Source organism: Eurytemora carolleeae, unplaced genomic scaffold (assembly GCF_000591075.1).
Source record: "Eurytemora carolleeae unplaced genomic scaffold, Eaff_2.0 scaffold55, whole genome shotgun sequence".
NCBI classification, from domain to species: Eukaryota; Metazoa; Arthropoda; class Copepoda; order Calanoida; family Temoridae; genus Eurytemora; species Eurytemora carolleeae.
In genome coordinates this window covers 524,796-549,760 of record NW_019396158.1, presented here as the reverse complement: position 1 = coordinate 549,760, position 24,965 = coordinate 524,796, and the positions used below count along the sequence as shown (strand labels likewise).

Here is a 24,965-nt window from a genome sequence, read left to right as displayed (position 1 = left end):
ACATTGAGTAGTGATAAAAGAAAACTTGTAATATAATATTTTTTTTACAATTTCCTTTATTGTTTCTATAACAGAAATCCAAAACCAACTTATTTAGAGAAACCATTTTACATTTTACATTTTATGAATATCTCATAAATATTAACTGAAAATGCATTTTGTAAAAGTTTCTTTTTTCCACTTTGCAAGTGCAGAAGACTTATTCAGAAGATTTTCAAATACATTTTTTTAACGCAGGATTGGATATAAGTTCAGGCCAAAAATCCTTAAAATTTAAAATCGGATCTTTTTTAAATAATATATAAATGGATGTTGTGTGTTTGTTTAAGTATATGTCATTTGTTTACAATAAAGGTGTTAGAAAAGTCTGGATTTGTATTAGAATGAATTATTGGAATCCATCTTGAATTATTAGAATCCATCTTGCATTATTGGAATCCATCTTGAATTATTGGAATCCATCTTGAATTATTAGAATCCATCTTGCATTATTGGAATCCATCTTGAATTATTGGAATCCATCTTGAATTNGAATATTATTATTGGAATCCATCTTGAATTATTGGAATCCATCTTGTATTATTGTAATAAATTATTGCATTTTAAAATTCATATAAATAGTTTGAATTTAGTTTCAAAATCTTGGATTTTTGTTTTAAAAATATTTCTTCCATGTTGATTTTTTAAAATCTTTTTTTTTGCAGAGAATCACACGAGGGGGATCATATGTGCGGAAAACTACCGGAAGACGACAGTTCCGCTGAAGGACTTTTTATCCCTAAAGAGAAGGTACATTAGAAGGGGGTCAATGATAAATGGATGGGGGGGGGGAAACAAGAAGGGGGGGGATCTGAAAGGTTGAATAAACAAAAGTTCCCTTTGCTTTGTTACGGAAATGTATTGCCTGTATAGTGAAGTAAAAACTTATCTTAGAATATTTATTGCTCAATAAGTTTTGCGGAAAAAGTGAAAATATCCATCTTGCTTTCAACCTACAGTATTCATTGATTCATAGTTTTTGTTAAAACTGGTTAAAACTGGGAATTTTGAAGTAATTGTAAAAGGTCGAAAAATCGATTTCCTTAGCTTGTAAGATAATTCCCAATTTCATTTTTTTCAACGCAACATTACTTGATCCCATTTTTACCAGTGATTTAGTAAACAACTTTGTTAATCCCATTTTGACCAGTAATTTAGTAAACCATTTTGTTAATCCCATTTTACCAGTAAGTTAGTAAACCAGTTTGTTAATCCCATTTTTACCAGTAATTTAGTAAACCACTTTGTTAATCCCATTTTTACCAGTATAGCAATTCTTGATCCCGCCTTTTATTGTTTGATCCCATTTTACCGATATATTATTTCTCAGTCCCATTTTACCAGTATACAAATTTTCGATCCCATTATTATCATCACACCGCTTAGTGATCATCGCCAAAGGCGATCCCAATTTTAATACATGAAAAAGACATTTTTTATTATATCATAATTTTGAAATTATGATTTTTGTAAATAAAAATTCTCTGATAAACCTGTATAAACCTATTTGATGAGAAAATACTTTTTAAGAAGGGAAAAATATGCAGTAACTGAAAATTGAAATGTTTTTGAAGGTTTAATCTTGCGACGTCAAAACTGTCTTCTCCAGACTGAAAAGAACCTTCAAGGAAAATTTGAATAGGGCGCTCTTTTCAATTCAAAATGAAAAAAAAATCAGATCAAATTTTCTTCATTGAATTCTTATAAAAATAAAGAATTTGTTGAAACAATAAAATATTTTATGTTTACAGCGCCACCTGATTGTGAGTCTGGAAAGTTCACTTGTGGAGCGTACTCATACAATCAAACGTACTGCATACCCCCTCACTACAGGTACAACACATTTAAACGTACTGCATACCCCCTCACTACAGGTACAATACAATCAAACGTACTGCAGACCCCCTCACTACAGGTTCAACACAATTAAACGTACTGCATACCCCCTCGCTACAGGTACAATACAATCAAACGTACTACAGACCCCCTCACTACAGGTACAATACAATCAAACGTACTGCAGACCCCCTCACTACAGGTACAACACATTTAAACGTACTGCATACCCCCTCACTACAGGTTCAACACAATTAAACGTACTGCATACCCCCTCGCTACAGGTACAACACAGTTAAACGTACTGCATACCCCCTCACTACAGGTACAATACATTCAAGCGTACTGCAGACCCCCTCACTACAGGTACAATACAATTAAACGTACTGCATACCCCCTTACTACAGGTACAATACAATCAAACGTACTGCATACCCCTCACTACAGGTACAACACAATTAGACGTACTGCATACCCCCTCACTACAGGTACACCACAATCAAACGTACTGCAGACCCCCTCACTACAGGTACAATACAATCAAACGTACTGCATACCCCCTCACTAAAAGTACAATACGATTAAACGTACTGCATACAAGAACTGTAAGAAAAAACAGTTACAAATAAAAAAAGCGAAAAACTAATGATTATTATTGTTTAGGTGTGACAAGCATAAAGATTGTACAGACAACAGTGATGAAGAAAATTGCAACTATCGGTTAGTAACTTTAATTTATTAAATCTCATCTTGTTTTTCCTTTTATTAAAAAATGTAAACAATCCCTTAGATAAAATATATTCTTAATTTTTTTTTCAATGAAAAGCTTGGATTGTTAATATGTACATTGAAAAGTAGATGATTATTAATGATGGAATGAGAATATGATTAAATTGAAGGTTTTCAACTTTTCTAATATTTCATTGAAAAATAGAATAAGAGTTTCTGAGTTGATGAATTGTTATTAAATTGCACTTCTTCTTTCAATTTTATTACATTTTCCAAATAAAATTATTTTCATGGTGTCAAAAAAAATATTTTTTTTCTGTTAGTTTTGAATGATAGTAAGATTATATAATTTTTGGAAGTTGCACAAGGAAGTTACGTGCACTTGCCACGATGAATTACAAGAAGAGAGAGATTAGTATATATTTAAAGGTTAGGACAGGTTAAGACACTTTCCGGGCCGAGCGCTGCGGCTAGGACAGGCTAGGGAGCCGAGCGCCGCGGCTAGAAAAGGCTCTCTCTCTGTCTTGTAATTCAAAGCGGTATGCGCACTTAACTTCCTTGAGCCTCTGCCATAATTTTTTATTATTATATTTTATTATCTTATTATTTTTTTGCTATATATAAATACATTCATAATGGCTACAGGATATCCACAGGAAATCAAACTATTCTGAGGATATTAATATAGAAAATATAGATATATATATATATATTCTCTAGCAGGGGGTTCTTACTGATTTTCCTGGTATAGATTTTAGTCCAAACTTAATTCAAGGACAATCGTTATTTCTATCGCATTTGAGTTCAAAGTATTGAGAATTACAACTTTCTGTAGATGTTGGAATTCTTCTTGAATTTTGAATCCTTGGAATCCATTTTGTTAGAATTCTCTTATTATCTTAATTGTAGAAATTCATCATATTCATATTAGTTCTTGTAATTTGTATCGGTAGAATTCAGCTTGACTTCTTGGAATGTAATTTGAATTATTGGAATTGTTCTTTCTTTTTTTAAATTGTGAAAGTCCATTTTGAATTTTTGGAATCCATCTGACATTGTTGGATTCCATCTGGAATTGTTGGAATCCATTTTGATTTGTCATAATCCATTTTGGTTTGTCATAATCCATCTTAAGTATTGGAATTTATCTTGAATTATTGGCATCCATCTTAAATTATTAGAATCCATCTTGTATTATTGGAATCCGTCTTGAATTATTGGAATCCATCTTGAATTATTTTGTATAGTGAAGTAAAAACTTATCTTAGAATATTTATTGCTCAATAAGTTTTGCGGAAAAAGTGAAAATATCCATCTTGCTTTCAACCTACAGTACATTCCCAACATTTGAATACAGTACTCGACTCAAATAAATTAAATTTCGAAATAAAATCTATTTTATTTTATTTATCTTTGAAAAAACGTTTCTTTAACAACAATATTTAAACGAACAAAGTCTTGGATTTTGTATTTTTATCTCTTTAAGGTTTGCGACGGATATTTTGATTGTCGTGATAAATCTGATGAAGGGGAAGACTGTACCGGTATATCATGTGAGGTAAGTTTAACAATCTCTTTAAGATTTGTAAAAAAGCATAGTTCGGTGTCAAAAATAGTGTTAAAGAAAATCGAGTTTATAATTAAATTTGTAACATAGGAAATTATCAATGAAAAAGTTAGAAATATAAGGAAGATTTTAGTAAAATAATAGATGAAAAAGAGGAAAAATATATTTTTAATTAAACAAACGAAGAGTATAAGGGTGCAATACAGAAGAATAGAGTGCAAAAATAAGGAATAAAAGGATTACAATGAATCCTGAAAAAAAAGAAAGAAAGAATGGAAGAGATGATGGAAAAGAAAGAACTATGTAATAATATATTCTGATTTTCAAAGGGTTTCAAATATAGAATTCCTTGAATGCTGAACTCCGGTTGATCTCTGAGTCTAGCTTTCAACATATAAATGAATATAAAACATAACATTTCACATTTTAGGCAAAAAACTTACAAATAATCTTTCAAAATTATAATTAGACTTTTTGAAATTGCAAAAGTTTTTAGTTTTGCATCTTTATCAACAGTAAATGTTAATTTATGAAATTTTTTGACGGTAAAAAAAAAATTTCTTCAAAATACAGATATCATAAATTAAAATGCACATAGTTTGAAAACTGAAGGTAATTTTTATTGTGAATGCTATTTATGTTATATTTATATTGAATGTTCTGACACATTTTAAAGGATGTGGGGAAGGCCAAGGGGGGAGGGGATAGAATCCAGAAAAATTTAAGCCATAGAATCTGGTTTCAAATACAAGTGATAAGGTTCAAGCAGTGGAAACTCCTTTGAATATGAATTGAAGTGTTTCCATCAAACCATTTATTAAAATTCAAGAAATAGAAATATTTGAATGTAAGAGAAGGAGTTAAACTTGTTGTTGTAGGTTTAACTACTTCTTTTTTAACCTAGTCCAGAATTTTTTTTAATGCTATCATCATTGGCTGACTCTTGACGAGGGTTTTCAATTTTCTAAAGCACTTCCCACTCTTCACTAAACGCTACCATATCTGCGGTCAGAACACTGCAGATTACTTCAGAACACACTGATAGCTTAGTTGGGGGTATTCCTAGCCTGAAACAGTAGTAAATCTAAATTCAAACTGCACGTATTGATAATTTTCCAACTTTGATTAAAAGAAATTTTTAAACAGATGTGAAAAAGAAATTATGATTTTTTATTAGAAATTACTTTAAAGTCAAACGTATGAAAAGCAATCATGACTATTTTGTTTAAAACTAGCTCCACGAGTAAAAATAAATGGCCTTAAATGGATTTTAGGAAAATAAGATTAAAATTTGAATCCCTTGAATGGGTTGAATTCCCAAACTTATGTTTCCAAATCATTTCCCTGTTAAAGGAAAACCTTGACGGATTTGAACAGATTGATTTCAGAGAGAAAAGGAACTTGGCCGAAAGGAACATTTTAAATGGCAGAGGGGCTTTTAAAATGGGGGAGGTAAAAATCCGAATATTATGATGAAAAAATCCGAATATTATGATGAAAAATCAAAACAATTTTTTTAACGGATTGAAATAGTCGAGGATACAAACTGGTTCCGTCTTTTCATAAGATAAGATTTCATTTATTTTCATTTCATTTCATAATATTTAAGGAGGGTTGGCCCTCAATTTTTCTTATGCTTGGTGTATGCAATATGCATATATATATGTAGTATGAATGAATATTATTTTTTCTAAATAGATATTCATAAATTTATAAATTACATGTATGTTTTGATAGATTCTTTGATAGATAGATATTTGAAAAGATGGATTTTTTAATAGATCATTGAAGGTTTGGTTTGATAGAATAGATAGAATAGATATAATAGATAGAATAGATAGAATAGATAGATATCATAGATAGATCAGATAGAATAGATAGAAGAATAGATATAATAGATAGAATAAATAGAATAGATATAATAGATACAATAGATACAATAGATACAATAGATAGAATAGATAGAATAGAAAGAATAGATAGAATAGATAGAATAGATAGAATAGATAGAATAGATAGAATAGATAGATATCATAGATAGATCAGATAGAATAGATAGAAGAATAGATAGAATAGATAGAATAGATAGAATAGATAGAATAGATAGAATAGATAGAATAGATAGAATAGATAGAATAGATAGAATAGATAGAATAGATACAGTAGATAGAATAGATAGATGAATAGATAGATAAATAGCTATGTACTGATTGGATCTTGATGAAACTGTTCTTGCGAAATTGAAACCTATAACTATATATTTGTTTGCTTTTTTACTTTTTTTCACAAGTTTCAAGTTTGTACCTTGTACCTTCAAATAAGTTTTAGTTTAAATTTCTGTGCTTCTTCTTGCATTAAAATAATTAAAACATTAGTTATAGCTGTGCAGAGTGCAATGTGCATATTTTGGTGCAAAATTAGTGCAAAATACAACAACACCCAATTTAAAAGAGAATTCACCAACTTAAGTTTAGGGGATTTTTTTTCAGAATTTGTTACCTAAACTTGACACTTTTATGCGTGGCAAGAAAGATTATTTTTTTAGCTTCAAAGACAGAGTTTCACTATGATAACTTTAGGTGATGTTAATAGGCATACTTTCAATAAGTTATTGATATCAATTTGTAAAATGTTTTACATGTACAATATTGATTTCGTATTTTTCTTCATAATTAGTAAATAATTGATTTCAATTTGTTAAATGTTTTACAATATTGATTTCATAATTTTTTTCATTATTAATGAATAATTGATTTCAATTTGTAAAATGTTTTACTGTACAATATTAATTTTCGTAATTTTTTTTTAAAAAGCGTCCGTGATTTTAACTTAACTTAACTTTTAGGCCCTGAATGCAAAAACTGGCTGAATGTATATTGTTCATTCTTATAATTAAAACAGCAATTTTATTTAAACTTTCAACTATTATTTTAAACGGCAAAAAGCAAAACATTTCTAATTAATGCAAACTTACAGACAAGTTTTTGTCCATTCAAATTATAATTCAAATACATTTGTATGTGCTTTATATTAATGCATATTAGATTATTAGGCACTGTTATTGATTATAATAAATGTACACTATAAGCTTAACCGATATCACGCAACCGGAGGATAGATGGATTAAACCGTATTGCATTCTGGATTTTTTATTTTTCATTTGAATGACTAGTATTAAATAAAAAATGGTGGTCAATATTTGGTTTGGCACGCCATTTTCAGAACTCGTGATGCAGCTGATTTGAATGTTTACTTCTTGTCCAGTTCTCGGTTCAATTCATCTATTCATATCATGATCCTTCCTGGCAATCTTTCATGCATACATCCCTCCACATAAATTTCACTCCCCCTCCCCGTCTAAAACTTTTCCATAAATCCNTTAAGGTAAATCATCCACGCATCTTTTCTGACCTAATTATACCAATTCCTTTGTTTTAGTATTACTGAATCTTTAAAACTGTATTTATATCAAAATTAGTATTAAAAATTTCCCCTCCCCCCTCTCCCCTCTAAAAGACATTTCATGTTGTTAAGTTCGATCAATGTTTTATGATTCTCACTGTATCTAAATTCCCCATCTTAAGGCTTGTATGATATTCATCCATGCATACAGTATACCCTTCCTCCCCTCTCATCCATAATACTCCAGTAATTGTTTTTATGTTGATATGATCCACAATTATATATCTATTATCTATGTTTATTAATAATGGCCTCCATTATTTGGTTTCTCTCAAGATAAAGAATTAGATAATATTTACAACAATGCGGTGGGGGGGGAGGGGGGGGGTAAGGATGCATAGTTTCTGAAGAAGCGGCATGCCCGAGTCACAATGGTACCTTTTTCTTATCAATAATGAAGATATTGTTTAATTTTTACAATTTCCTTTATTGTTTCTATAACAGAAATCCAAAACCAACTTATTTAGAGAAACCATTTTACATTTTACATTTTATGAATATCTCATTCATTCTTGATTACACAAAGCTGTTAAGGGTACCGTTGTGTATCGGACATGCCACTCCATGAATAAAGGGTTGCTTTTGTTTTCTGGAAGCTGAAGTATTTCGTAGCTTTGTAGTTTTTTGTATCTTCTATCTGACGTCTCAGTCTGACAAACTTGGATATTTCGAATTATTTATTTATATGCTTTGATCCTTTCATCATGCAACGGACGTTTTCACTACAGCTGTATCAGGATATGTGAAAAAGGATAGATCTGGGAACTAGGATACAGCAACTAGGATACAGGATCTAGGAATTTGGATACAGGAACACGATACAGGAACTAAAATACAGTAACTAGGATACAGGAACTAAGTATACAAGAACTAGGATAAGGATCTGGGATACAGGAACTATAAGATACAGGAACTAGGATACAGGAAATAGGAAACAGGAAGTAGGATACAGGAACTAGGATTCAGGAACTAGGATTCAGAAACTAGGATTCAGGAACTAGGATACAGAAACTAGGATACAGGAAATAGGATACAAGAAATAGGAAACAAGAAGTAGGATACATGAACTAGGATACAGTAACTAGGATACAGGAATTAGGAAACAGGAACTAGGATACAGGAAGTAGGATACAGGAACTATGAACTAGGAATTATATAAACATTTTGTAATTAAATTTTGTTCTAGATTTCTGAGTTCCGTTGTAGAAATGGGGAGAAGTGTATCCAGAAGTATCAACAGTGTAATCATAGGAACGAATGTGAAGATGGTTCTGACGAGGAGAATTGCAGTAAGTTTTTAATTCAATCTTTTACCTAATCATTGATCTACTTTTTCTTTAATAATTGATAATATCATTTTATTTTTTATATTTTACCGTGTTTGATGATTTTGTTAGATTTCCCTCCCTGCCATTCTGGACAGTTTCGATGTGAAAACGCACTTTGCATTCCTGCACGTTGGAGATGTGACGGATACAAGGTTAGCAAGCACAACGAAGAAATTATCAATATTTATTTTTATATTTTTCTAATTAGTTAATCATATTATTCGTTCAAACTTTTGAAGTCTTGTTTGGAATTTCTAAGCTTTGTACAGACTTAGTTTGAATGTTGTGTACTTAATCATTGTTTTCGTAGATAGTCGATGTTATGTACATAATCAATGTTTATTGTATTTGTACATAGATTCAGCCTGCTTATAAACAGTCTTATCAATTTTTAAGAAGGGTCGACTTTGAAGTGTAGCAACGCCTTCGGCTTAGATTTTACCGCTCTAGCTCACTTATGCTTTTCTGTAGTCATTTACATGTAAATTTTAGCAGTATAAAGCGCTTAATGTTAGCTTTGGTATTTATTAAGTAATTGACAAAATTTTCATCGATTTTTGCTTGAAAGTCAGAGTGAACAGATGCTACTGTACACAATACATACACGTAATTAATGCTGTAGCACTAATACATAATTGCCGTTATTGTACTGCAGGATTGTACAGATGGATCTGATGAAAATAATTGTACTGCAGTCAGCTGTCCTAATAATAAGTTCAACTGTCCAAAGGTAATTTATCAAGGGTTTCAAAAATAAAATTTTCAGATTTCATTAGTGCTGTTATTTTTCATTAGTGCTGTTATTTTTCATTAGTATTCTTCTTTTTCATTAGTGTTGTTCTATTTCATTAAAGTTATGTTCTATTTCATTAGTGCTGTTCTATTTCATTAGTGCTGTTCTAGTTCATTAGTGCTGTTCTAGTTCATTAGTGCCGTTCTTTTTCATTAGTGCTGTACTATTTCATTAGTACTGTTCGGTTTTATTAGTGCAGTTCTAGTTCTATTTATTAAATTTTAGCCTGTTTATTCTATGTTTAGGAAAATTAACATTTGTCACAAACCGCGATTTTCTGACCTATGAACTATAAAATCTTTATGTTTGACATATCAAAGGTGTACACACTTATCTGGTTGCAATGATATACGGATTTGAAATGTTGAGTTTGAAACAAGCGTTCAATCCTTTCTATTTAATTATAACATGTATTAATTTCTTATGTTATTCATCTAATTTGATATTTATTTTTTATACTTTTTCTTATAGTTTAAAATTTGTTACAGGTCTTCTTAGATTACAGTTTTGAGTTCGAATTCAAATCATTTAAACGAAAATCATAAAAAACCAAATTTGCATTGTTTAGGGTGGTTTGAATGGATCCGCTAAATGTATAGAGAAGGATAAGGTTTGTGATGGTAAGAAGGATTGCGAGGATGCCGCTGATGAAACTGGATCATGTTGTAAGTTTTCACTCATCGTTTTCAACTATCAAAACAAAACCTTTTAACAGTTTAAGCTCAGCTGTTTTCCTTCACATTATAGCTGCATAAATACTGTAGTTTCTTAAGCAGTAATTTTACAATTGTTAAATATTGTGAAAAACGTTAATTTTACTTCTAATAATTGCTTGCGCATTTATGCTTTTGAGACAATGAAGAAGTTACCAAAATATCTCTACAATCCCATATAAACAAAGGTTTTTGGTAAAAAATCGTGGGGTCAGAATTAATTGACTAAATGTTATCTCAAAACTGAGCTGGGAATTTTAACAATTCTTAAAGAAACCCTTTTCCCCCTTAATCTTTTTCCTAAAATACTCCCTGCAGTATCACGAGTTCTTGTGGTTCAGTATAAATCCTATTTCCCTAAAATACTCCCTGCAGTATCACGAGTTCTTGTGGTTCAGTAAATCCTATTTTCCTAAAATACTCCCTGCAGTATCAGGAGTTCTTGTGGTTCAGTAAATCCTATTTCCCTAAAATACTCCCTGCAGTATCAGGAGTTCTTGTGGTTCAGTAAATCCTATTTACCTAAAATACTCCCTGCAGTATCACGAGTTCTTGTGGTTCAGTAAATCCTATTTTCCTAAAATACTCCCTGCAGTATCACGAGTTCTTGTGGTTCAGTAAATCCTATTTTCCTAAAATACTCCCTGCAGTATCACGAGTTCTTGTGGTTCAGTAAATCCTATTTTCCTAAAATACTCCCTGCAGTATCACGAGTTCTTGTGGTTCAGTAAATCCTATTTTCCGGCCATATTTTGACAGGAAAGATGGTTTATTGAAGATTGATATAAATTCTTGCTTTTTCAATAGATTTGAATATTGAATCCAGTAAGCTGAATTTCCTTATGTTAGTGTTGGAATAAGATATTTCTCAAGATTTTCATTTTTCTTTCCTCCCTCGAGAATATGTTTATTTATAATTGAGTAGAAGCATATAGACAAGGGTAGCAAAAACATTTGTTTTAGATTTGTTCATTGATTTTTAGTTGTTTTGTTTTCCATGTTATCAAGAAATTTAAAGGATTTTGTAATCGCTTGTCGAAAAGAAATAGCAGTACATTTGACTGGATATTTAAGATTTTAAGAACTATTATGAAGTTTTCCCCGGCTCAAATTTATTTGCCATAATAACAATTGCTATAACAACAAATGATAAATAATTTTGCTGGAGGTAACACTTGCCATAAATTACACTTACCACTTGATTTTTTTTCATAATTGCGCGGATTTGCGCCAAATTTATCATGAAAAATGTCTGAAAACTATAACTTGTAATGTTATCTCTTGTTCAGCCACTGGTAACTGTTTATCCCTGGGATGTGAGTATGAATGCCACACCTCCCTGGATGGCGGGTTCTGTATCTGTCCGCAGGGTAAGAAGATCGCAAACGACTCCAGATCATGCGTAGGTAAGACATCATCTGATTTAAAATTTTATTCTTTTCTAAACCCAGACTAACTAAAATTTTAACTTTATTGTCATTCTCTGACCTTTCTTCCTTTTTTCCCTTGAGTTTTCCATCCCCTCCCTTCCATTCGCCCTCCGGTGTTTCCTATCCTGTTTCCTTCTTTTCCCTTGTGCTTACCCTTCCCATTCCTTCCTTCTTTCCCCTATGTTTCCTTCCCCCCCCGTGGTCATTTTTCCCCCTGGATTTCATATTCCCTCTTTCTTCTTTTCCCCTGTGTTACCTATCCCCCCTTCCTTCTTTTCCTCTGTGTTACTTATCCACCCTTCCTTCTTTTCCCCTGTGTTACCTATCCCCCCTTCATTCTTTTCCCCTGTGTTTTCTAATATATATTGTTTCTATCTGTTTGCACATCAGTACCTTGAACATTAAAAACAGTGATACAAGAGTACAGGCTTCCTAGAATACAGAATACAGGGGTACAGGCTTCCTAGAATACAGAATACAGGGGTACAGGGTTCCTAGAATACAGAATACAGGGGTACAGGGTTACTAGAATACAGAATACAGGGGTACAGGGTTACTAGATTACAGAATACATGAATACATTGTTAAAGGGTTACATGGATGGATATTTTACCCCCCCCCCCCTCTTTGATATAAATTACAAGGGTATGATTTGTATTGACATTATGTTATGTTATATTTGATATTGTTTTATTTATTTATTTATGATTATTGTTTTCTATTCTAAACTTTGCATATTTATCAAGAAAGTTTTTACATATATCCTCACATGTTTTCGTATAGTGTTTCCAAATATATTTATAAATCATTTCTACACCAACTAAAGTATTCATGTATATTTCTAAACCATCATATGTATATTTTTCTTAACCATTCATAGTTATATAAGTATATATATATATATATTTTTTTGTTTGAAGAAGACTACACCCCCTGTATGTTTATAAATCATCATATGTATATCTTTCTAAACCATTCATAGTTATACAAATATATATATATTTTTTGTTTGAAGAAAACTACACCCCCTGTACATTTATAAACCATCCATGCCGAATCCCATTTTTCTAAATATTTTCAAATCCAAGTTGCCCATCAATATTTTATGATCCAATATATTACTGCGTCCATCTATATGTAACCATATATATTTATTTTATTTCTCTATCTCTCTCTTATACTACTCGATCTTGTTATGTCATTCCCGATATTTTAAAACTTGTATTCTTCTGTTAGATTATAAAAAATATCTACAGAAAGACCCATAATACTTTGGAAAAGGACTTGTTTGACTTAAGTTATAAGTTTTAATAGTCAAATGAACGTAAAAACAGCTTTTTTGCAGTATAATCCGGCCCATTTCAAGTAAAGGCACTTTTTCCTGTGGTTCTTAAAAAACAGAAGAAATGTTTAATAAGAGAATTTACTTGTATTTTGCATTTTTATAAGAGATATATATTTTTATATGAATCCTAATATTTATTACGGGATTATGAGAGTACACTGCGTTCTGCTTAATTTATATCTTATTCTAGAATAAAATTATGAAATATTTATTTCATGCATTTTTGTCAGATTTGAACGAGTGTGAGGAGTGGGGCTACTGCGATCAAAAGTGTGAGAATGTAGAGTATGGCGGGTCTGGATTCCGTGACCCGATAGAGACGGGTGGTTCTGGGTTCCGTTGTTCCTGCGTGGAAGGATACGAGCTGAAAGATGGCACCAGGAATTTATTCATTTTTACATTAAAATCCTAATTCTTGTTACGTTGTTTTTATTATTACATTATTCCAGAGGAGTCATTAAACACATCTACATTCAACTAGACAGGACAGGAGGAGAAGGTCAAATTTATTACTGTTTACAGCTTTGTGACCTCGTAGCTCCTCCAATTACCATTAGTTTGACGTGAAACACTACCCTTGCAGTTGCACATTATTACCATTAGTTTGACGTGAAACACTACCCTTGCAGTTGCACATTATTACCATTAGTTAGACGTGAAACACTACCCTTGCAGTTGCACATTATTACCATTAGTTAGACGTGAAACACTACCCTTGCAGTTGCACATTATTACCATTAGTTTGACGTGAAACACTACCCTTGCAGTTGCACATTATTACCATTATGCAGTTGCACATTATTACCATTAGTTAGACGTGAAACACTACCCTTGCAGTTGCACATTATTACCATTAGTTTGACGTGAAACACTACTCTTGCAGTTGCAACATGTAGAAAAAAAATTGCCTACACTTTTACCGAATCAGTTAAATTATTAAATTTTTCCCATAATATATAATGAATGATTAGATGCGAAGCAAGTCTTTCGTTACAAAAACCCTATCTCTACTTTACTCATGGAGATGAAATTTTGAGGGTAAGTGTTAGTAAAATTAATAATATTTAGTGTTTATACAAAATCGGAAATTATTCATGTATTTCTTTTTAACTTGCAAACTTTTGTTTTTAGTCAAATATTCAAAAAAGTCTTATTGAAATATATATTTTGCTTGATAATCATCATATTTGATAGCTAACAACAATTTCAAAGTCAAAAACAAACAAATCTAAATACATCAAAATTTCTCCAAAACCCGATTTTGTTTTCTTCTTCCTGTTGCATGGTATTTTGTTTTTGACAACTCACATGGGCCAGGAGATATTATGGACCACCGCAGTTGATAAATTTGGTCCGGAAATAATTATAGACATTTTTATTTTTAAGAATACACCATTTTAAAGAAAAAATCGCGAAAAAAAATGAGTTTAAAAGATAACTTTAATGCTTTATATAATAGGGGGGCGCAAAGCGCCCTAAATGTCTAGTTAGTGTATAAAAGGAATACTGTAATTGGCAATATATTGGATAATATTTGCCTGGTAAAATCCTTTAATAAATGGTTTAAGAAAGTATATATTGTGTATTCTTGCACGGTGTTAGTAGCAGTATTCTCGGCTTTACAGGCATTATACTAGAGCTTGAATAATGATGATATTATATATATATATATATATATATATATATATAATATATAACAACATAAAGTCATATTTTCATATTTTTATACTCAGTACCCTTCCCATCAATTCTACTCTCAGTCCCACATTCACTTTTTTACCGTCATTACTCAATTTTTCATCCATGATACAACCTCTCCCAAAAAGCCGTCTAACCAACCAACCGTTCTCCCTCTAGCCTACCAACCATTCTCCCTCTAGCCTACCAACCATTCTCCCTCTAGTCTACCAACCGTTCTCCCTCTAGACTACAAACAATACACTCTATAGCCTACCAATGGTTCACCCTCTAGCCTACCACCCATTCACCCTCTAGCCTACCAACCGTTCACCCTCTAGCCTACCAGCCATTCACCCTGTAGCCTACCAACCGTTCACCCTCTAGCCTACCACCCATTCACCCTCTAGCCTACCAACCGTTCACCCTCTAGCCTACCAACCATTCACCCTCTAGCCTACCAACTGTTCACCCTCTAGCCTACCAACCGTTCACCCTCTAGCCTACCAACCGTTCACCTTCTAGCCATACCAACCGTTCACCCTCTAGCCTACCAATCATTCTCCCTCTAGTCCACCAACCGTTCACCCTCTAGCCTACCAACCGTTCACCCTCTAGCCTATCAACGTTCACCCTCTAGCCTACCAACCGTTCACCCTCTAGCCTACCACCTATTGACCCTCTAGCCTACCAACCGTTCACCCTCTAACCTAAAAACCATTTACCCTATAGCCTACCAAACATTTACCCAATAGCCTACCAACCATTCACCTTCTAGCCTACCAACCGTTAACCCTCTAGCCTACCAACCGTTCACCCTCTAGCCTAAAAACCATTCACCCTATAGCCTACCAAACATTTACCCAATAGCCTACCAACCATTCACCTTATAGCCTACCAACCGTTAACCCTCCAGCCAACCAACCGTTCGCCTTCTAGCCTTCCAACCGTTCACCCTCTAGCCTACAAATCATTCTCCCTCTAGTCTACCAACAATTCACCCTCTAGCCTATCAACCATTCACCCTCTAGCCTACAAAACATTCACCCTCTAGCCTACTAACCATTCTCCCTCTAACCTACCAACTACTCACCCTACTAACCGTTCACCCTACTCAACGTTCACCCTACTCAACGTTCATCCTACTCAACGTTCATCCTACTCAACGTTCAACCTACTCAACGTTTACCCTACTCAACGTTCACTCTACCAAGCATCCACCAAACCGAAAACTTAATAGTATAACTGAAAGATATGTTTAATGGAGATATGTTTATGGAACACTCAACGAGCTTATCATTACTTTGTTTTCTTATTTTAGTTCAAATATTCCTTTAACCTTTATCTCATTCATAATATATTATCTCACCTTAATAACGAGAAGCAAAGTGAGATAAATCTCTAGACATTTACATTCATTTTATATAATTATTTGAATTAATTATGAAGAATGACTGCTGTTAATAGTGAATTTAATGACTTAACCACTAATTAAGTCGGGCCTAAATTTCAAATATTTTAAAGAGATTGTACACGTTTTTCAAGTAATCGTCCATGCAAAGATGGCAATGCCCCCGAATTAATAGGACACCTTTATCTAATCAATAATGGGCAAGTTTTTGTGGTTTTTCTTGGTTTAAAAGTTTTAAGTTCTTTCAAGTCCTATAATATGTTTTCCTGCATTGGAAATAAGTAAGACACTTTTGTAGAGAAACCACAATTGAAAATAATTAGTTTTTTATTATAAACATTGATATCTAATTCATACTTGATCATAAAAAACTTTATGAAGTTAGAAATAATCACTCATTTATCAACAGTTGAGTTTTGTGTTTTTAGAGCAAAAAGTTATTTTTTGGCAGGTTTTCTTGGTTGGTGTTTATTTTAGGTTTCAGATCCGTGGATCAGCATATTTTTTTTGGATCCGAATTAAGGAAGCCAAATTATTCGGATACAACGGATCCCGATCCCAAGCACTCTTTTAGCTGGTTTTAGTTCTAATCCCAAAAATTTAAGAGAATAATGTAAAAAGAAATGTATAGGAGAATCAAACAATTAGAAATTTATTAGAATCCGCGAAATAAAGTTTAACCAACTTGTTGTCTAGGCTGACCTAAATGGCAACGACCAGTCTGTTATCTCGAACGCGACCTCGGCTAGTGGCCTCGACTTCCACTTCAAGAAGAATCTTCTATTCTTCTCTGATGTCGAAAAGAGAAAGGTTTTTCGACTGGAACTTGACTCTACTGGGAAGAATGTGGTCGCAAAGCGAGATTACAGGTATGAAGAAGAGAAATAAAAAAGTAAAAATGTGTTCATGAAAATGAAAAAGTTTGGATAAAATGATTAGGTGGGATCTGCTTTTAAACCTATCCAAGAAACGAACTGTGTGAAAATGGGACTGTAGACATAATTTTAAATAATTCTCCATTAGCGACTCATAACGTACCCTTTATCCGTTTTATTTTATTAAAAATAAGTTTTTAAATTTATTAAATTTGTAGGAATTTTAAGCTAGAAAACCGACTTATCTCGAACTTGTAAAGGTTTAAATTATATCGTTGTTATTCAGACATTTTTAATGATGTATTACAGCGATAGTCCCTTAAAGCTTCTGCTTTAGGGGCCTTATCGTGATAATGAGATTGTAAAAGGTTAGAAATGCATCTATAGTGCCCTTAAAGCTCTTGTACTTTGTACGAACTGCATGAATGTTTGCAAAAGTTAAATCCTCTAGGCTGTGTCGAGGATAGGGCCGGCCTCTTTTATCTCAGTTCTTTAATGGAGGATCAAAGTTTGGAGATTATGAAAACGAGCTTATAAAATGTTTTCTTTGGAAACCACCAAAGAGAATCGGAAACTATGTTAAAGTTTATTTACCTTCACACTCGGAGAATTCAGCCATTTTTATTTTCCACAAGACGGCCATTTTGAATTTAACAAGATTAAAATTAATTTAATCTAAAGAAAACTGGTAAATATGTGCTTTTTGTTAATTTTTAAGAATTTCAAGATTGCTGAATTTTTTGTTCTTGCGGCTTTTGTGACAATTTTAAGAATGGAAAATTTACATACTTTTAGAAAATGAGTTAAATTTTGAATTTAGTTAAACATGAATATGTTCTTGGAAGGAAGGGATGGGGGGGGGGAATAAAAATAAACCTTTATTATCCTGCCTTTAAACCCCTGCTCTAAAAAGCAAGCAGAAAAGTTTAATAGTTACAGTGTAAAGAAAGTAGTACCTCATACAATTCAGGATGAACCTCATACAAGGTTGTGATCACTACACACATTTTAATCTTATTAATCATTCTGTATCATTAATGACAGTCTGTAATGAATCACTCTGTTCCAATTCAAACACTCTTTAATATACTTAATACACACTGTAATCTGCATACACACCAATAGGGTAAACTGTAAATGTGATCTGTAACTTGTAAATACATAAAACGGCGAACTCCAACTGTAGTCCATGTATATACAAAATATGGAGAACTCCAACTGTAATCTGTAAATACACCAATATGATGAATTCCAACTGTAATCTGTATATTCACCAATATGGTGAACTCCAACTGTAATATGTATATACACCAATATGGTGAACTCCAACTGTAATCTGTATATACACCAATATTGAGAACTCCAACTGAAATCTGTATATACACCAATGTGGTGAACTCCAACTGTAATCCGTTATATACACCAATGTGGTGAACTCCAACTGTAATCTGTATATACACCAATGTGGTGAACTCCAAGTGTAATATGTTTATACACCAATATGGTGAACTCCAACTGTAATCTGTATTTTCACCAATATGGTGAACTCCAACTGTAATCTGTATATACACCAATATGGTGAACTCCAACTGTAATCTGTATATATACCAATATGGTGAACTCCAACTGTAATCTGTATATATACCAATATGGTGAACTCCAACTGTAATCTGTATATATACCAATATGGTGAACTCCAACTGTAATCTGTATATATACCAATATGGTGAACTCCAACTGTAATCTGTATATATACCAATATGGTGAACTCCAACTGTAATCTGTATATATACCAATATGGTGAACTCCAACTGTAATCTGTATATATACCAATATGGTGAACTCCAACTGTAATCTGTATATATACCAATATGGTGAACTCCAACTGTAATCTGTATATATACCAATATGGTGAACTCCAACTGTAATCTGTATATATACCAATATGGTGAACTCCAACTGTAATCTGTATATATACCAATATGGTGAACTCCAACTGTAATCTGTATATATACCAATATGGTGAACTCCAACTGTAATCTGTATATATACCAATATGGTGAACTCCAACTGTAATCTGTATATATACCAATATGGTGAACTCCAACTGTAATCTGTATATATACCAATATGGTGAACTCCAACTGTAATCTGTATATATACCAATATGGTGAACTCCAACTGTAATCTGTATATATACCAATATGGTGAACTCCAACTGTAAAGAAAACAATTATCTGAAAACATTTCTCTCTAAAGCTCTTATACTCTGCAGTACATTAAGGAAATAACTCGTTAACATCATATTCTTTATCATAAAGCCAGACCAAACTTCCCCCCCCCCTCCCTCCCCCTCCATCTCCATATTTATGCAGAACCCTTCTCAGTTCCCATAACCATTTACAGAACAACCAACCATTCCAAAATTAACTTCATAAAAACTGCATTTTATTATAATGTGTTTTACTGTACTGCAATGTAAGGTTTTGTTTTGTATTGTACTGTACTACACTGGATAGATTTTTTTGTACATGGATGTACTGACACTGTGCTAAGGAAAGAAAATAGATGATGATTTATGATTAAATTATCTTAAGGATTCTTCATTTAGACTTTTTTCTATTTTACCTTTCTCACTTGTTCTATAACTGTTACAATAATTAAATACATCAGTTTGTACATTGTACAACACTGCAGACTGTACTGTTGTACCATTTTATGTTTTGGTATTATTAACTCCCTCAATATTTAAAAATCTTGTCTGAGGTTGTTTTTGTTGATGTTTTCTCTTTAACAACAAGTTGATAGTTTGTCATGCAAACTCCAGGCAAAACAGAAATATAATTCAGAAATTTAAACAGGAAAGGGACAGGAGATTGAGAACAGAGACAGGGAATCGAGGACGGTGGGAGAGACCGAGGATAGGGTTTAGGAAAAGGGTACAGGAGAAATGGGAAAGAGACAGGGGACAGTAGTGGGGACATAAGAAAGAAGATAGCGGTCAGCGTCAGGGAACAGACGATTGATGGTCAGACGATTGATGGTCAGAAAATAGGGGACATGAGATATCTAGATTTAAATAGGTGACAGGAGATATCTAGATTTAAATAGGGGATAGAAGATATCTAGATTTAAATAAGTACATTTCAGAAAGAACCTAATTAGCCAGGTATAGACAGGACAGGGTTAAAAAGTACATATCTAGGTATATATAAGGACAGGGACAGAAAGAACACATCTAGATAGATAATGAAAGGAATAAAAAGTACATATCTAGGTATATATAAGGACAGGGACAGAAATAACACATCTAGATAGATAAGGACAGGAATAAAAAGTACATATCTAGGTATATATAAGGACAGGGAAAGAAAGAACACATCTAGATAATGATATATATGAGGACAGGGATAGAAGAAAATGAGAAAGGTCTTTACTTTGTTAAAAAGAAAGTTAGATAGCTATAGATTCATTGTATAGAGTAATAGTATAAATAGAATATATTGCAATACTTGGGAGTAAAAAAGTTTTACCTACTTGCTTAGATGATACAACAATATCTATTCCAACTTCCTTCTATAGGGGGAGCAGCCCCCTCCCCCCCCCCTCCTATCTTAAACTATACATTGATATAGTTGCTTTAACCAATTATAAAGTTGTCAGTTACAGATTAAAGGGATTGTATTTGTAATTTCAAATGACATTCTGGATTTACAATAATATCTTTTAATACTTTGTTTCAACAATAATGTAGAAGATAACGTGTTTTTTTTTAACTTAAAGTGTTTATTTCTGACAATTTCCTCCAGTTAACATCAAAGACAAAAATGGAAAATAATAAGTTTTCAAAAAGATGAACATATCATTTATTCAAAGCTTTCAAGGGTATCGTTGAAAATCAGACACTCTAGTAATGGAGAATCACTTAAAGTTACGTCTGCAGTCGTAGGCAGTCATATAAAAAAGTATATAATTGTGAAATTCAGTTATCATAAGAATTTGGAAATATAAAGAAATACACATATACTGTAAGATATCTGTAAGTCTATCAAAAGCTAATATTATGAATGTCCAATAATGAAGTATGTGACTGCCAACACCAATCTGAGTTTGTTGGCTGTAAATAAAGAAAATATAGATTCTTATACAATTTATTCCCTTATTATAACATTGTATAGAGATGTAATTTTTCCAGCCTTTGTCCGACTCTGTCGTCACCAAACTAATCGTTCTAGTCATGTTACAATAGATATGAGACAGTACATTAGATTCTCTTGTTACAATAGATATGAGACATTACATTAGATTCTCTTGTTACAATAGATATGAGACAGTACTATGTACATTGTAAATACATTTGTTTAACAGTTAACAATGAATACTTATTTTTGCTTAGTTAGGTTTATGTCTAGACTCAATCTATTTTATTTGTTCTCCAGCAACCCCAATAAGAAAATGTACTGTCTCTTATATATATATATGGACTCAAACAATCTATTTTAAAGTTTACTGCCTCTTATTTATGTACTCCAGCAATCCATTATAAAAGTGTACTTTCTCTTATATATGTACTCCAGCTATCCATTATGAAAGTGTACTGCATCCTATATATGTACACCAGGAATCCATTAAAAAAATGTATGCCATCTTATTTGTGCACTCCAGCAATCCATTATAAAAGTGAACTGCCTCTAATATATGTACTTCAGCAATCCATTATAAAAGTTTATTGTATTTTAAATATGTACTCCAGCAATCCATTATAAAAGTCTACCTACCTCTTACATATGTGCTCCAGCAATCTATTATTAAAGTGCACTACCTCTTATATATGTACTCCAGCAATCCATATTAAAGATGTGTACTGCCTCTAATATATGTACTCCAGCAATCTATTATAAAAGTGTACTGCCTCTTATATATGTACACCAGCAATCTATTTAAAAAGTGTACTGCTCCCTGTGTTTAATGGGTATAGTTTCCGCATGATAATGTTCTAAGACAACGGGGTATCATACTGAACAATAGAATAATATACTGATCCTTCACATACAAAACAATACATATCTCCTCAGCTACAGATACAGATATAGAAAACCAGGTCCTTATACAGGAGGGGGCCTTGTTTGTTTGCCCTCCCCCATGCAAAATATACAAAAATATATTCAAATATATATGTTCAGTTGGCATTTGATATATTTTCCTAAAGAGGTATATTTATGTACTTGGACAAATATACAATAAACAGTAAGTGTACAAGAGTGCAAAGTTTACTGTACAGTTAAAAGAATTTTAAAAACATTTTTGCACCAAACATTGAGACGTTGATATATTTAATAAATGTTGAGAAAATAGAGTAATTTTGACCTTGAGTCCTAAATTATATCTGAGAAACAGAGACTGGACATAATGAACACATGTGACCGAACAATATCTTCAATATGGTTCCAACCAATTCAAATTGTACAGTACGCCAATAAATTATCTGAAGAGGTTCAAGGGAAGCCGGGGGGGGGGGGGGTTATCCATGGTATTTGAAGTTTTGTTATCTGGAGATTTGGCATGCAATTAAAACTTTTTCATGAGTTCAAACTTTTTCACTGAATTCCTTCCTGAATAGCAATTAAATTCATCAACAATTTGATCCTATGATAATCAAACTTTTTATGATCATTATTTTGTTTTAGTGTCCCTGGCGCTTGGAGTCCTGTATCTATTGCAGTCGACTGGGTTTCCGATAATCTCTACGTCGTCGACAGCCTGGGTCAAAAAATCGACATTTTCGACATTGACGGTGACTACCACGCCATTGTAATGTCGTCCAATCTGACCTCACCGACCGATATTGCGCTGGATCCTAGGAGTGGATTTATGTTTATTACGGATAATAACAGAATACTGCGCGCGCATATGGATGGTTCTCTGGTGAAAACTCTCGTGGAAGACGCGGTGTACAAGGTAATGTCACGCAGCATTTAAAGAGAATGTCAATCTTTAATTAAAGAGGGGCTTACCCGATTCACAACGGTACCCTACCAGCAGTAGCCGTGACTTCTGCTTCAGAATCATTGCAGGATATTGCCAGAATAAACCACTTTTCAATCTAGAAAAACGAAAATTTCTTCCACATTTTTGATGTGATTTTGGTTTAAATTGTATCGTTGGGGATCGGGCCTCCCTTTTTTTAAATGGAGGTTTACTTTAAGTAACAAAGACAGATCATTTTTAAATATTTCTTCTATATATAATTATTATTTGTTGTAGGCAAGTGGTTTATCCCTGGATCTTGTGACTAGTCGAGTTTACTGGTCTGATGTACTCCTAGACTATATTGAGACTGTAGACTATAATGGAGAGAACAGGGTTAATATCATTAGAGGAGCCAATACTGTTCCAGCACCCAATAGGTAGGAACAAGTTGATTAGAGGAGCTAATACTGTTCCAGCACCCAATAGGTAGGAACAAGTTGGTTGTAGATTCTAACATGATTGAACACAGCCATGGAATTTTCGACATGTAAAAGTAATAAATTCAGCATGTTATGTTTTGAGCACAAAAAAGAATAATTTTGTAATGCCACTTTGGGCTTGCAGTTAGAGTGGAAGTAGGTCACCCTGAGATTCGTAGGTTGATTTGAATAAATTGATTTTAGTTAAATGGTAATTGAGTTAATGTAAGGATAGTTTGTGTTATAAAGTTAGTGTATGCAAGGTATTAAGTGGCATGAGCTAAGATTTGTTTGCGTGATTTTTATCGAGTTAAAATTAGTGTTCATGAGTGATCGAGTTAGCTTATCTGTCACTCAGTGTGTGAGTCGGTGACGAAATTAGCGGTGGTTGTAATCATGAGTAAGTTGACGATTTCGTCGATTTTGACGATTTTGATGATATTTGTGTTAAGGTTGACGATATTTGAGAGATCAGTATTCTGGACGGATACTACTAAGCAGGGTGTTCTCCAGGTGGATAAATTTAACGGCAAGGAATCCATCTCTACTATATTCAACGAACAGGTCAGATCAATTATGTTTTTTAAAAACATTTTTTTTTATAGATTGTCGCATTACATTCGTGTTCATTTATTTATTCAAAAAATTCAACTAATTAAAAACATTTTGAATATTAGCAAGCGCTTATAATAAATAGAAAAATTGCTTTTTTTTTACAATTCTAATTTGCAAAAATGAGTTTTTAAGAGAACAAATGTAATAAGCAGATGTGTATAAGCTGTATTTGTCCAGAAGTGGCTTATCTTTCTTTGAGATAAAAATAGTGTAGATTAATTTTCAGAAATTTCTTTTCGCTTCTTTACTAAGTTGGTAAAGGAAATTTCTTTAGTTAGAAAAATTACACATAAATAAAATATAAAAGTATTTGTGCATTCTAATATGGGCTTGATTAGAATCATATGATCAATATTTGGAACCCCCTTACATTATCTTATTATCTGAACAATTCTATTTAATTGTATATAAACATTTAAACATGTTTGAAGTAGATGAAACCCATTTCATTCTAAGGTTTTATATGCTATTACAAAGGAAAACTTATAAATTTAAAATTGTGTAACGGGTTTCCACATCTTTTTAAAAAATGTCTGAATTACAACGGTACCCTTAAAAATTTATTATTAACAAAAATGTGGAAGAAAACGGTCGTTTTTAAGCTTAAATTATCATCCAAAGCGAGGATCACTTGAAATTACGTTTACTATCTTTATTTTTTTTTTTAATAATGTTGTTAGGATCTTACTTAGATTT

General features: G+C 32.5%; 1 protein-coding gene across 2 annotated transcripts in view; it reads left to right on the top strand.

The window, feature by feature from the left end:
* The first annotated feature begins 709 nt into the window (after positions 1-709).
* Positions 710-24,965, top strand: part of LOC111696712 (low-density lipoprotein receptor-related protein 2) — a 64,941-nt gene continuing 40,685 nt past the window's right edge. For both annotated transcript variants that reach the window (XM_023466420.1, XM_023466418.1), the window contains exons 1-13: positions 710-789; positions 4,091-4,162; positions 8,820-8,922; positions 9,031-9,113; positions 9,617-9,691; positions 10,323-10,419; positions 11,757-11,873; positions 13,473-13,623; positions 14,214-14,280; positions 17,027-17,199; positions 22,893-23,163; positions 23,470-23,612; positions 24,107-24,218. In XM_023466420.1, coding sequence (XP_023322188.1) covers positions 727-789; positions 4,091-4,162; positions 8,820-8,922; positions 9,031-9,113; positions 9,617-9,691; positions 10,323-10,419; positions 11,757-11,873; positions 13,473-13,623; positions 14,214-14,280; positions 17,027-17,199; positions 22,893-23,163; positions 23,470-23,612; positions 24,107-24,218 — 1,527 coding nt within the window. In that variant the 5' untranslated portion in view covers positions 710-726. The remainder of the gene's footprint in view (positions 790-4,090; positions 4,163-8,819; positions 8,923-9,030; positions 9,114-9,616; positions 9,692-10,322; positions 10,420-11,756; positions 11,874-13,472; positions 13,624-14,213; positions 14,281-17,026; positions 17,200-22,892; positions 23,164-23,469; positions 23,613-24,106; positions 24,219-24,965) is intronic.